The sequence below is a fragment of the Sparus aurata genome, chromosome 12 (assembly GCF_900880675.1).
Source record: "Sparus aurata chromosome 12, fSpaAur1.1, whole genome shotgun sequence".
NCBI classification, from domain to species: domain Eukaryota; kingdom Metazoa; phylum Chordata; class Actinopteri; order Spariformes; family Sparidae; genus Sparus; species Sparus aurata.
This window is the reverse complement of record NC_044198.1, coordinates 14,566,956-14,582,149: the sequence shown is the minus strand read 5'-3', so window position 1 is coordinate 14,582,149 and position 15,194 is coordinate 14,566,956. Positions and strand designations below refer to the sequence as shown.

General features: G+C 37.7%; 1 protein-coding gene across 2 annotated transcripts; it reads right to left on the bottom strand.

Moving 5' to 3' along the window:
- Positions 1-1,178: 1,178 nt before the first annotated feature.
- Positions 1,179-13,946, bottom strand: scarb2c (scavenger receptor class B, member 2c). 2 transcript variants are annotated; one of them, XM_030436398.1, is made up of 12 exons: positions 13,704-13,946; positions 12,438-12,595; positions 10,438-10,582; positions 9,169-9,360; positions 8,891-8,982; positions 8,048-8,167; positions 7,188-7,366; positions 6,966-7,084; positions 4,652-4,725; positions 4,209-4,260; positions 3,000-3,161; positions 1,179-2,666 (listed from the first exon to the last, which is right to left on the bottom strand). In XM_030436398.1, the coding sequence occupies exons 1-12, from the start codon at positions 13,824-13,826 to the stop codon at positions 2,628-2,630; spliced, it is 1,455 nt and encodes a 484-aa protein (XP_030292258.1). In that variant the 5' UTR covers positions 13,827-13,946; the 3' UTR covers positions 1,179-2,627. The 2 variants fall into 2 exon arrangements, with proteins under 2 accessions (XP_030292258.1, XP_030292259.1); XM_030436399.1 differs by having other exon boundaries at positions 3,009-3,161; positions 13,704-13,945.
- Between the last annotated feature and the right edge of the window lie 1,248 nt (positions 13,947-15,194).

The window sequence follows — 15,194 nt, the reverse complement described above, 5'->3', positions numbered from 1 at the left end:
TTGCTGCTGATTTCCTCTTGAGTCCTCCATTAAATGTTCAACTTGAGCTTCTCACTGCCCAACAAAATAAAACAGCTGTTGTTGTTTTTTTACAGCTGTGGTCGTCAGTTTGAATGTACTGCTGAAGAAAGGCAGACATTCTCAAAGGAATAGCTTGACATGATGAGAAATGTACTTATTGGCCTTTTAACCGAGAGTTGGATGAGAAGATAGATAGTTCTCTCGCATTTCCACTTTAAATAGACAGCAATAGCCAGCAGCCAGTCAGTGTAGCTTAGCAGAGAGACTGGAAGCGGAGGGGCGTCTGCCAAAATCCACCCAACCACATCTTACTATCATTTTGCCTTGGCCGCTAACATTGCTCAATGTAAGTCAATGTAAATGTCCAATAAGCATAATTAATAGAGTTTAATGTCTTTACATCATCTATGGATTATTGTATCCTGGAAATTATAAGGTACAGTATAAATATACTGAACAGTGCAAGCGATTTATGTGCAAACAAACCAATCATAAGTTGAAGCACTGCTGAATGTGGCTGAAATATAAAAAGCCAGGGGAACTAAAGTGGTACTAAACAAAGAGCTGTTTTGGAGCCAAAAGAGGCTTTGATTGTTGAGCTCAGTCACTGAAAAGAGGTAGAATTCCCATGACTAGTCAGCAGTTGTGTTGCAATATGGGTAATGTTGGCAAGAAGACAATAAGGCAATAGACAATAAGAATCCATGGAATAAAAAAAGATAATATCTACTGTCCTGCATCTTTTTTAGCGGGTCTGACGTTCTTAGAGAAATGTAAAGCTACATTAGTCTCTAATACAGCTTTCATTAAAAAGTGAATTATTAACATACAGTTTATAGTAGGTTTGTAGCTTAAGTACGTCTTTCAAAATACTAGGCTACAGTGCACTGTGCAACTACTAGCTTCACTTACTCATCTGTTGAAATCAACACGGGTGTGTCTGTGTGCACATTTACCACAGGTATGATTAGAAACATTGCGACATACTTTCAGCACCAGCTAATAGGGAATTAGTCAGACCTCTCTAAAAGGTGATCACAATGCTGTTCCTGCTCTACAGGTAACCTCTACACAAATGGGGAAAAGCAATGTATGCAATGATACAGCACTTGTAACAATCATTTTGCAATGTGTGATGGAGGAAACACAAACACACCTTCAGAGAATGTGAGGCAGGTTTATTGGAATTGTAGTGAATGACAAGACAACATGCAAATTGTTAGATATATGACCTATTGAGAGCATGTAAACTGATTACATATTGATTTTTCTTTGCAGTAGTGTAAACACTATTCTTTTTTCACATACATACATATATATATATAAATATATATATAAAACAAATACAGCAACAGCAACATTTACACAAGATGAACAGTCAGTAATGTTGTCACACGGTGGTTATTTAAACCGCATATAACTGGCACGTTATATTGACATTCTGTTTAGTACTGGGCAGAAAATGACATTTTAAGAACATGTAGAAAATTTAAATAAAGTCATAATAATTTTATAATTGCAGTTTAATAGTGCAGACCATTGACAATAATGACCAATTCCTAGTGGTTAACAGGAGAAACATACAGCTGATTCATAGAAGGGTTTTAGCATGTCAGTAGAAAATCACACATTAATGGAAAACTATTGGAAACGAGGGGAAAGAAAGAAAATATGCCTCACACCATCATAAAACTCCACATCAGGCAGAAACCTTCCCTTTATACTGCTGCTGTTGAATTAATACTATTTGGATGCTATTCCACATTTACAACTGAACGTACATGCATTGTGATTTACTGGATTTCCACTGGAGGCTACAATAAAACCTGGTTTAGGAAAGGTTCACTAAAAATACAGAGCTCAAGCCAACCCACCGGACTAAAGGGAATGTAAAAAAAAACAAATATCTAACGCCCCGTTATTAAAATGACTTGAGAGCTTTTTTCTTGGAGCAAAACATTGTAGGCAGGAGAAACGAAATCCTCCTCACATATAGAATTTAAAACATTGTATAAACTTTCTTCTTTGTGAATTCTCAACACCTTCAGCAGATGATGCTAAAAAAAGTGACTATTGGCCCAACTCTAAAAACACACGCTGACAGAATTCCTTCATTACTATTACAGCTCTGTAGCCATTCATCTTATAAACACACACTCGCACATTCAGCAGCCGTTTCACGCAAAAATACTTGGATCAAATAATGGCAGTTTTGTTTTCACTTTTTTCACTTCAGTTCCTGGAGGTTTGATTAGTTAACCCATATTTAAAAAAGGGAAAAAAGAGAAAATATAGCCTATTAAAAATGACAGTAAAAGCACAGGGATTTTAGCATCGTTACAACTGATTTGAAAGGCAGACCTTAAAACACCTTGTAACAAATAACACAAAGAGAGGATACCGCCCTCTTCACTGAGCTTCCTTAAAACCATTTGATTAAAAAAAAAAAAAAAAAAAAAAAAGATTAAAAGGTGAAATTCTGGTTATTAATGAAAAGTGTTTTTGACTTACTGTCAACGGGTTAAACTGTATTCTGTTGAACCACTGAAAATGTTGTGTTATACTGCAAAGATGGCAATGCTCCTCCTTTCACGTCCTATTTGGAGCTATGAGGAGAGCAGGGGCTGTCGCTCAGCAGCAGTGCTCTGAGAAATGAAACCAGAAACATAAATGTTAAATGATAAATAAATGAACACAGCATTGACCTTGTTAATTTGCCACAATCACATTATCTCAAAAACAAATCCAACAGAAAATCAAAACAAGCTTCTACTAATCAGACTGTCAAGTCAAGTCAAGTCGTTATTGTTTATTCATAACATTTTAAAAAATTGATTCATCTTCGCGGTAGTCAAGCAGAAACGGCAAATATCGTGTAGTGCAGTTACTCGAAATGTTAAGATTTTCTGTTTGTCTGTTTTAATCACTAATGGAATATGATCATAAGATGCAGCTCTGATGGCCACACCAACGCATAAATTTTTCACCTCTGGGACTTTCTGTCGACACATCAGGAACATGAAGATTCCTCCCAGAATGATGCCGAGACCAATCAGCATGAACGGAATGTTCACCACCACATTCTGCTCGGTAACAATCGCCTTCAGCTTCGCGACTGACTCGTCGTCGATGAGGACGCTCTGAGAAGATGGCAGGAGAGCAAGATTAATGACAGAGATCCGCATAACACTGCTTCTTCTGCCATTTCATTTGGTATTTCACAATTTCACAACACCAGATGTTGAAATTCTTACTTCCACTGAATCTATAGGCAGTGAAATACAGTATCTACTTTGAAAAATGCCTGTCTGAAAGTGTGCAGCCTGGTATGAAATTTCCACTTGATATTTAGTAGTTAATTTTAGGGTTCACAACTTAGATTCTTCAAACTTCAAAGGTTCACTCTATTTGGATTAGTGAAATTAATAAAAAAGGTGATGGTGATGATAAAAAATCTGGAACATCTGGGCTGCCAAGGCACGTTATTTCTCTGCTCGATCAGGTTACATTCTGTCAGTCACATGACCCAAGAAAAAGAAGTTAAATATTCTGTCTGAATCTATAAACTTTGTAATACAACACATAAAACTTTATATAGATTATTATTAAGTAAAGTATTTCAGTACATACATTCAGTGGCACATTCAGTTTCCTATAAATTCAAATCCCTTCAAATCACTATGGCCCTAGTGTTAAGGCTCTACTTACGATCTGTCGATGACAAAAGACTTATTGCCACATCTAAGACCGAACAGCAATTAAATCCAAGATCATTTTAACAAAGATTGTAATTTTAAAAAGACAAAAACAAGTCAGGTGCATTTTGAAAAATGACTGAAGTGAATAAGATAAGTGTCTAGATGACACAGGCAGTGGACTTCATTAACAAACCACCGTCTGAGCCAATCTGCAACTCATTTATGATAAAAATTAAACATTATAATGTAAGCAGACTGATGTTTAAATTGTGGAACTGAGAAAAAGAGTTCACTCAGTTCAATATGATGTCAAAGGTGTCTGTGATGTAATGTATGACACGTAATCAAAGTGTTTGACCGATGAGTGGACAGATCAAGTGTTATCGAGGTCAATGAAACTCGTTGCCCTTTGAATGTGGCCTGACTTTGACCAACCAGTGTACAGTATATGAATAAGTGACAAACTCTGTGTTTGTGTGTTTTTTGTACCTCATTGAGATAAACCACAGGTAAGACGACTGTCCTCACGTCTCCAGTTTGACTGAAAAAGGAAAAGAAAAATAATTACATTGTGTCCCCTACAATTATAATTATGTATTCCGTTGTCCTTATTTGTGATCTGGACATGTGTCTGTAAGTTAACGAACAAAGACCTAGAAACAATCGGACAAATTTAAATTTAGTCGTCCATTTGTTCGGTCCGGATTCGGGATGACATCACTGTTTGTTCCATTGGATGAAACGTTGATGCATAACAAGTGAGCCACGACTGTCCAAAAGTCCACTTATAATGATGATGGTGGCACAATTTCTTTAGTTATCTTACTGGCAACGCTTCCTTGGCTTTGGTAGTAACACAGCTATAACAGCTTCATTAATATGGTGACAAAGGAGTTTATGGCAGAGACGGTTGAAAGCAATGAGTCGATTACCTGAAGCTGGGGATTTTCTCGACATAGACGTTGACCTGAAGCCGCTTTGCTGCCTGCAGGACGATTCCTGTTAGCTGCAAAACAAAATTAAACATCAGATGCAGTTACAGGGACAATATTCCTTCAGCCTGATTGGAAGCATCCCAATGATTGGTTAAGATTTGGGTTTGCATGCCTCAAAGTATTTAATCAAAATATAACATTTCTTTTTGCTCAAAGTGGTTCCACCCACGGTCTCATCTTACTCAAGCATGATAGAGACTGACTAAGCACAAAGTTTCCGTACATTCTGCACAAGTCTAATTGACACAGCAACAATTATTTGAACAGAATTTCAGCTTTAATAGGCAAGTTACCAGCTAGATCATCTAAGAGGAACACCTACAGTATTAGGTGAAAATGATCATGGCAACATCATATAAGTTGATATTTTCAGTTTGAAGTGATACTTATTCTCCTACCTCTGTGGGATTTACATCAAATGTATGTATAACTTGAGATGATTATTACAAGTTCTTAAAGTAGTGTTTTTATGCTATACATTTTCCAATGTTTCTGTCCCTCCAGGAAACTCATTCACATCAACTAATGCCATGTGGGGCAAACATGCGCAAAAAGAATATCTCATCTCAATCCAATTGAAAATTCCTTCCAACTGAGCAAGATTGGGCCAGTCTTTTCCAACTGAGGTGGTTACATGAGGCTTTGTTTTTCCACTGGTTGGGAAAAACTATTCCGATTATTAGTGGAAAATTAGGCTCCATCTGTTGGGAAAATCATGGTTCATGAGAATTGTGTGCGAAAATTATAATTGCACCTGTCCCTCCTGTTGTATGGGTATTTATGCCTCATGACAGCATGTTTGGCACCAATACCACATGAAAAAAAGAAAAATGAAAATGAAAAAGAATTTCTGTTCAGGGATTTATATGTATGTAGTCTTCCTCTTCTAATGAACTTTCCAACAGAGATGTATCTGCATACTAACCGCCCTGAACCTGACTGCGAGGGTGGTTTGCTGTACCCATGAGGTTTAACAAGGTGCCACAACCCATGATTAATGACAGAAGTCTCAGGACTTTGATCAATTTAATAATCTCATGTAGTGGCATGGAGAAGATAAACAGATAAAACAGTAGCTTGTTTATCACTTTCAAATACTAATCTCAGCTCATGGCGCTGCCACCTTACATGTTGGTGTTAATGAGGTGTACGTGACCGAGTAAGAAATGTGTGTGTGTCAATGTTGCATACTCGATTAGGCCGATAGATAAAATGTCCAATTATTTGTATTAATATTAATGTACTCTCCAGTCCTAGACCATAGCCAGAAAAAAGAGAATTAAACTCATTATGCACAGCAAGCACCGCATGGCTGCCAAAGCATACCAATCTCAAACTCCCTCACTCTGTCATCCAAACAGACATCAACTTATTCACACTTCAACTGTTTATGTCTTTGCGCTCCGTCGGCTGCCTTGTCATAAAAAAGGTGAAAAAAGGGTTAATCACTATCAGTAATTTATTATCTCCAACTTTTCCAACTGTACTTTGTTAAAATGTTTTCAAATGCAATACATATCAAAGATGTCAAGTGACACATTGTGCTCCTGGAACTATTGTTTTTTCAGTCTGCTTCCAGTTATCAAGGGTTTATCACAGGTTCACAAGATAAGATCTGTTTGAGCTTATCTTTGGTGACAGCTCCGTTCCATGTACCTCTGCTGTAATCTTTAACCACTGTTTAATAAAAAAAATAGAAGCGCTACCTCATGGATAACCCTCTGGCTGATGGGCACAGAGCTGAGGTAGTTCACCACCCAGTGGTAGATGAATGTCACTGCAGGTTTTCATATCAGCTGTCTACGTCGCAACTAAGGTCACTACATGTAAAAAAAGAAATGTTTTGCTCATTGTTACTTCACTTGAATGTTTGACCTTCAATGTGCAGAATGACGTATGTGCAGAGTTGGAACCCAGAAGGCACTTTATTCTAAGACTTGTTCGAGAGAGGGATCAAGTCCTGTGGGGCAGTTTTGGAGAAAATGTAAGAAATGTAATAGTCTACGTTGCTTTATAAGCATACAAATGTTTGTGTATGCTGTCAATTGTAGTTCTTTGAAAGCAAATCAGAACAGGCCAAAATCTAAATCGGCAGGTCATAAATTTAATATGGAAAATGAAATCGGCCAAGACAATTCCAATCTGTGCACCTCTACATGATAATTTAACATACAGAAATTGTATTATAAGCATTTTAAATGTTGTAAAACATGTCTGGAGGGGATCTTTAAGAACTGAATGATATTCCTACCGGATTGATATCAATCGTTGTCTGGTGCTGCTCCTTTTCCGGGTTCATCCCAAATACATCTTGAACATATTTCTCATCTGCCTGGTAGAAGTGTGGTGAGGACATTATGATGGGAGCTCCTAAACACAAAAAGGATTCAGTTGAAATAAAAAGACTTGGTTCACTTTCAGAGCAACAGTTGCTCATGTGACATGCTGACCAGCTGCTTCATGCACTTCCCACCTTGTTTACATCCACTGACATTCAGCACGCCAGAGCCCAGGCAGTTTCCTGCAGGGACACAGAAGCCCGCATTGGCCGGGTTCACGGTCAGATTGGCAAACACCTCGCTCGGGGGACTGAAGCGATACCCAGGGATCCCCTTCACGTTCACATCCTCCTCATACACAGCATACAGAGACCTTGGAAACAGAGCCAGATGCTGGTTAGTTTTTGCAGGCACAAATACATTCTGCAACAAAAGAGGGAATTCTGTGGTAAGCTGATTTACAGAAAACTTGCACGACACAAACAGGTTTAACATTACAAAGTTAAACTAGTCACTGACATGTTACTGCCTAATAAACCTTGTCTGTCCTGTCACAACCTCAGTCAGCAGTGCATAGTCTGCACTCTCAGTTTGGATGTATGGACAGTCGAATAGAGCAGATATCAGTTGTTTTAAGCAACAGTAAATAGGAGAAGAGGTAATCTAACAGTGACCTCATTCAAGAGGCCGTGCAACCATCCAGCCTAAAATGGTCTCCCTAATCCAATATCCAGACATGAATAACGCTGAAAGAAAGGCTTAGGAGGACATTCTCAGGATGACTGATGGGAAAGCCTTTTCACTGGCCATCTGGAGATAAGACCAGAAGAAGAATGACTCAGCAGAAGAGAAAGCAGAAAACACAAATTGATAACAATTTCAAATTACCTCCTTCTGGAGATGCTTTGTGATGCACAGGACTGTTTCTAGGTCTGCACAATATAGTACAAATAAAATTGATTTGATTTGGTTCAAGCCCTATTACATTTGTTGACATCACTACTCCTTAGTAGTACAGTATGCTCCGTAGCTGTCTGTGAAACAGTGTACTCACCTGCACAGGTCGGAGGAGAACATGTAGAGTGTCTCATTCTTAGTGATGACTGAATGAAAAAAAGCACCGTTGGTTCCATTGATCATATTGCACTCATCGGACGTCCACCAATCCAGCGAGCTGCATCCATATACACACAAAAAACAATATTATACATGTTTCTGTATTTTATCAGTTTGTCATTTATGTATTTACAAATACAGTTATTTTGTCAGTTTATTTGAAGGCCAAAAAACCAAAACCAAAACGTCTTTTAAACGTTTTGCAAAGTGCAGAAGAACAAGAATGAAAATGTTTGTAGGTCATAAAAAGCCTGGCTTAAGCAGCTTTTGCTGTACAGCAGTCCTTTGTGTGTTAAAGGAATAGTTTGGCATTTTGCTAAGCCAACTGTCTCCTGGCTGCAGCTTCCAAATTCCAGACAGATATGAGGGTGGTACCGACTTTCCCATCCAAATCTCTACAAGAAATCAACATGTGTATGTCCCAAAATATTTAATATCCTTAAACTGCTGTGTTAGCTCGTTAGCGAGACTGGTATGAGGATCATTGTTATAGCTTACTGACAGAAGACTCTGAAACATCAGGGGACAAAGATGAAAGAAAATCTCATCAATTAATTCAATGTGGCTTTTTGACACGAAGAGCTATGATTAAAGCTACGGGTACAGTGTCTTATCAGCAGGATGAAACAGGCCTTGATCATTTTCCTGCCCGTGACTGAGGCGTGTTATCCAACTCTCGCATATTCAAATTGGATGACCTCCCTAATAAGATTTACAGAGCTGGAGATAATTCTCATTCAGTCATTGTTGTGTTTTGCGGCAGGTGAGTGGAGACAACTACCTCTGACTGTTCCATGTATCCACTCTAGCAAAGTCTTTGTAGTTTTCCTGTCCGCTGAAGAACACATATTCCCCGTCGTTAGAAGCGTTTGTCTGTGGGAGAAAGAAAAATAAATATATTCATCAACCATCTCTCAGAAACTCTTGATTTCTTGTTTCTTTTGCAATTCTAGTAATGTTTCTGCACACTACTCTGATATCTATGGCACCTTTTCATGAATAACCACACTCATGTCTGTGCAAAGCATTCAATAATGTATTCATATGCTTAAATGAGACCTTATAGAAGAGTCCAAAGACATCATCCAGATCAGGTTGGAAGGTTTTAAGGGCTTTGAGCAAGCCGTCTTCATATCCCCACAGCAGCTCTCCCACTGTGTGGGTGACAAACAGGCCTTGGTCTGTGCCCGTCATGTAGGAGGAGATCACATTGGCCACGATGAAGTTGTCCTTGAACTTCTCCATCACCGTCTACCAGGGGGAAGAAAATGAAGTGATCGTTAAAAACTACTCCTTAAGTAAAGAAATTGCATAAGTTCCATAAAGAAGACCATGTTATATAATGAATCATTAACTTAAGTAGCATGTAAAAGAAACCTATAGGACAGGCCACATTACAGTAGCACATTACGGCAAGGCATATGATCAATCTCGTTGCCGCTATATTTTTGTAAGAGCAGACGACAATTACATCTCACTAAGATTATATATATTCCGTTCCTTTCCGTTTTCTTCCGCTTTATCCATGCGGGTTGCGGGTGATGTTACCGCTTTTATACCACCTTTTTTCAAGGTGGAGCGGGGGTACTGGGGCCAAATCCAGTGACTCAGGGCGGCTGTAGCTCAGTGGGTAGAGCTGAGGACTAGTGACCGGAAGGTCGCTGGTTCGAATCCCTGGCTCCCCAGGGCGGGACTGAGTTACAAGCCGAAGCATCCTTGAGCAAGATGCTGAACCCCAACCCCAACACTGCTCCTGATGTGCAGTTGGCACCTTCGTGGCAGCCACTGCCATCAGTAAGGGCCCTGCGATGAGCTGGCGACTTATCCAGGGAGTACCCTGGCCTTCGCCCATAGAGTCACTGGATTATATATATATTAAGATTATATATAAAATAACATTATTAGATTAAAAACAGCAAGATAAGATTAATTACATTAATTACATTACATTAATTACAGTCAAGAAAAGTTAATACTAAATCAATAATTATCAGTTGAAACTAGGAAAAATTAAAAAAAACATGCATCATTTGAATGATTAACTTAATAATAACATGCACTTTTTTGACAATTCTTTTACCCTTTCTCTGTCCAAATCATCTCATAACTTTTTTTGGGACACAAATGGCCCAAGAGTCAGTCATTTACTGCAGTGTTAAAAAAAACCTATTAAGTGTACTGTTACTCCATAAGGTGAAGTACTTTTTATTGGTTTAAAAAAGTAAAGCTACCCCTTGTTTGTACATTGCTAGCCAATGGAATACTTAAAAAAAAAAAAACCTGAAAATAATATTACTGTAATTATTTATTAGAGATTTCTAGGCTCACCATAGCAGGGATGTTGACTGTCCTGATGAGGTCACTCTCTGGACCTCGGGACATGTTAGGCTGGAATATGTAGGTCTTAGTGTTGACAGCTGACACTTTAGTACCATTGTCCTGGAAATTCACTTGCTCCATAGGCCGGTACTCTCTGTGCAGAACAAAAACAACTGGGTTAAAGTGGAAGCAAGTTAACTGTCGATGGAACCTTTTAACAAAAAAAGTGGGTTCAACAATACTTTTTTTCTAGGCTCTCAAAGGCCCATGTGCAATATTTAGGAAAAATATTTACAATAATACAACATGTTAAAGTAGGAAAATAATATTTTTACAATCATGTAAATGTACAAGTACCTCTGACGACCACCAAAGGCTATTGCCAACTGAAGTTCTGTATTGAAATGTCTATATTTGGCTTAGAAGTAGCAGATAGAAGAGGTTTCCTCAAAATGTATTTCCATTCCAAACTCAATTTCACATGACTGCCGAAAGAAAAAAAGAAAACCCAACTTTGTAGTTGATGAGCAATGGGGACAGCTGCTGTGATGCACTCACGGAAAATCCATTGAAATGAAACACTTCCCAAAAAAAGGTGAATCTCAGCTTGTTTTAGCTTCATATCATTGTCGTGTTACTTTAAATATAAAAATGCATAAGTGTAAATTAGGAAATGAGTTTAACTGAGCAGAGATTCAGAACAGAGAATTTTGTTCAGCTTCAGCTTTGACTGTTATGAAGTTCACCACCAGGAAAAAGATAAATCCATTTTAGGTATGTAGTCAGATGTCTACCAAAAATAAAGTTACAGAATAACAGAACTTCAAGATTCTAAAAGTATGTAAATGACATATAAAGGAAAGTATTTCAAGTTATGGTTTGAAAGGGTTACTGAAACCAATGTGCTACCATTATGCCAAAGATTTGCTCTTCGATGCAGTAAACTGAATTTTAGCAGAAGAGAATGATCTCTCGGTGATGCAATTCTTTTTTCTCATTAGACAAACTGGCAGCTGTACAAAGCTGTTGTGTCCATCAGTGCTGACAGTGAAGCAAACAAGCTGCATGAAGCTAGCCAGAAACAGGACTGTACTACTGTGTCTCTACAAGCTGTCACTTCTAAAAAGTCATTGAGTATTGGCAGAAACATATTTTATTCTAAAAATAGACTTGTTTTTTTTTCTTTGTCTCAGTTTACAGTAGCTATTTTGTGGCACTAAAAAGGGCAGCAAAATGCATCAACAAAGCATCTGAGAGAAGAAGAGGCAGTGTACTGACATATTTCAGCCAATTTATAAATTTGAAATTTCTCCTAAGCCTCCCAACCTCTACTTGTTATTGTTTTAAATGACTGATGATTGCACTGAGTTGAGTTTTTTTTTACATTCAGTTATTTTTATTTACTTGTTTGATCTGCCATAATTGCAAAGTTTAAGTCTTTTTTGTAACTGAATGTTATTTCACATATTAATTGTTCTATTATTTATGAATTATCTGATGTAAAACATTGTTTTTTACAACTTTTCTTTGTCAGTTTGTGTTTTCCTTTTCTTTGTTTTGGTTTGACTGAATGCCACTGATTGATTGATTGATTGGTTGGTTGTAATCACAGTACTTATGATAATCTAACTTTTCTGTGGTAAATTTTGTTGCTGTAATCTAAAGGGAATGAACATTATTCTTTCACATTTCTTTCCTCTTTGTGTTTCAGTTAATCTAATCATCAGCTTGTTTGCACCTTCTCTACCATGATGGAAAACAGACCTTGATCTCATCTCATGACCTGCAAATGTGTGTATACAATACGTTTGGCTAGCTTTTCAATCAATACCGGAAATAGCAGTTCAACTGTATGCAAATTCAATTTAGTATAATTTAGAAGGAGGCATCATAAATGCAAGTTCTTTTTATGTGTGACTGTTTTTTATTGGAAGGTATGCACTTCTGTCTTATATATAAATAGACAGTGTAGTAGTAAAAATGTTGTAGTTCTCTGATTTTTCTCTCACCTGTAAGTATAGGGTCCAATTTCCACTACTGCAGGCCTGTCTCCATCCAGCACCTCCATGGGATTCGTCAGATTAAAGAAGTAAAACTGCATGTAAATGGGGGCTGGTGGATTCTCCCAGGCCTCAAACGCCATAGTTCCATTCTTCAAAACCACTTCCTATGTGGGACAAAGGGCGGTGGGTTAATACTCGTGCAAAGTTTAAGAAGAATGGTCTGCTGCTGACTAAGCTGTCCTCACATCATATGACGATTAAACAACCTCTCTATAAACCCCCTGCACATGAGCAAATCACCGTATTTGTCACTTATAACACATTAAAGTAGGCAGATGGGGAGAGATTAACCAATCACAAAGCAGAAGTAGACTAAAATAACTGAAAGCTATGCTAGATATCCATGTGATCTGAAACAACAGAGTGTATCATAGTTCATCCTGCCAACGCTACTAACGTACTAACTAGTTTTAGGGAAGATTTTTTTTTTTATCTTCGTTTGACTGTTTTTATTTATGCCTAAACAAAGTGAATAAACAAATATCGTCACATTTATGACTGAACAATTTGAGTAAACAAACTGACTTTAAAGGACAACACGGTTTCATACTGTTTTACTTTATTTATATGTGCTGGACCCTGCCACCTTTCTGGCTTCAAACAGTGTTCTGGGCACCTTATTAGCCTCTGAGAACAGTTATGGGAAAAAAAAATATATTGCCGGGTTTGTAGTATTACCTCAATAATATTGTAAATATTAAAATTCTTGAATTTGCATTAGGTCTCAGAAACTACACAGTGCTCCTTGAAAATATTTACACTAACACATTACATCCTCAGACAGATAAAACATGCTGGTAGGAAGTTGGTAGGAAACTGAACTGTACATATTCTATCTTCACTGTAGTGTACACATTCTGTGTGTCCTTTGGGTGTGTCGCACCAATGGTTTACTGTGCCTGCTTGTTTTTGTTATTTGTGTGTGTCTGCAAGCAGCTACAACATCATGTATAACGATGGGAGTCGTTTCAAATGAGCATAAATTCCTAAATGTGACTCAGTGGCAAAACATGTAACTTAGCTAGAGACCTAAAGATGTCGACATTTTAATAATAAATCTCTGTGGTAGAATCGTTGCGCGGCAGACTCTCAGACTCAGAGGTGTTTTGTCAAGTCAAGCTAGCTAACGTTAGCTGTCAACAAAATGTCTAAAGTTAGCTTACTTAGCAGTTAACGCCAGTTATAAAACGTTAGCCTAAATAATATGCTTACCTTCTTAACCACCGACTGTACAATATGTGGAAACACGTCCGACAAGACTAAAACAATACCCGAAATCAAAATTAATATAGAAAAAACTCCGATGGTGTAAATGCAGCATGATTTCAGTAGCATGGTGAAGCAGCAGGCTGATGTCGGCCAGTGGTCGCCTGAGCTGACATTAGCTTCTGTGAATGTGGGTTGTGTTTGTTTTGATGGCCCAGCAACTTGCTCGATGTAACAAAGATCCACGTCACGAGTGAAACCTATCCCTTCCACCACTTCCGCCTTCTTCGACAGTCGACGGCTTCCTGAATCATTCAACCGTGAAGAATGCTCCATATAGCTTTATCTAGAATAGCAAAATTAATGCAAACTGTTGTTTACAAATTGAAATGTGATACTGCTCTAGAAATCCAGTGAAAGGGGGACAAAATTATGTTTTTCCACATTAGCTTGTTGTTGACGCCCGGCTGCAGGGGATATATATATTTTGCACATGAAGACTCTTTGATTTGAATCACATGACAGTTACGTCATCATCCGTGAAACCTCAGTTTTTGCGGCCCATTTTGTTTCAAAAGTAGGCCATAAGCCATTGATATTGATATTGCAATATTTTATATAAAGCAAAACTATAATGCTTATACCATATTATAATAGATCGTATATGTATTATAATTATTATATCATAGAAATGTGTAATATCATATGTGTTCATATACAATAAACAAATGGCTTTAAATAATTTTTTGATGCAGTAAAGGAAACAGTAAACTACAAGACAAGCAAAAATGAAGCACATGTTCTTGCAGTTTTTACATGAATTCAGGAAATGGTCCATTTATATAGTGTTTGGGTTACTGGGACTGGGTCTGTTAGAGAGTAATTGAATGTTAGGCAAGAAACATTACACATTAAGTCTCAGATGTATTGCAATGAAGTTAAATCAAATTTGAGTTTTCATACGTGACAATTTCATACAATCAAACAGTTTCAATGTCAGCATAACCCCACTGAAACTCAGATCCATATCTGAGTGTAAACAATACCAGGCGATTATATTGCACTATTGTTATAGTGTCCATAGAAATGATAACAAGATTCTTCTGCTGTGCATGGTGTAAATTCAAGGCTGGATTTCCTAACCAACAAAGTGGGCCACAAAGCACCCATTTTCATTTGGAAACATTTAGTTTAAGGTTATTTGGAAATTGAAAGATTTTTTTCAATATGCACCCCTCAGAATATTTTTTAATAATTTGAAAATCACCATAAATCGGAGCCAATTGAGGCCCTCAGCTAATATTTTCTTCTAAAAGATAACCCCACTAATGTCTTGTCTACTTTATTTTACACACAAACACGCCCTTACCTCTCCCCAGTTATGTCCAACCTCTCCATACCTACAATAAATCCAATCATTCTCAGTGCCCAGATACCTGTGGGCAATGAAATCCATTTCCTTGTATAATTTCTTTTCACACACGCACTTAATACAAT

Bases quoted from the DNA above. Each gene is read 5' to 3' on its own strand.
- scarb2c (XM_030436398.1), bottom strand. From the start codon at position 13,826: ATGCTACTGAAATCATGCTGCATTTACACCATCGGAGTTTTTTCTATA. The intron at 4,726-6,965 runs GTAGGAATATCA...TTTGTTTTGCAG, and splicing joins CAACGATTGATATCAATCCG to CTAACAGGAATCGTCCTGCA. The intron at 4,261-4,651 runs GTAATCGACTCA...TTCCTTTTTCAG, and splicing joins GAGAAAATCCCCAGCTTCAG to TCAAACTGGAGACGTGAGGA.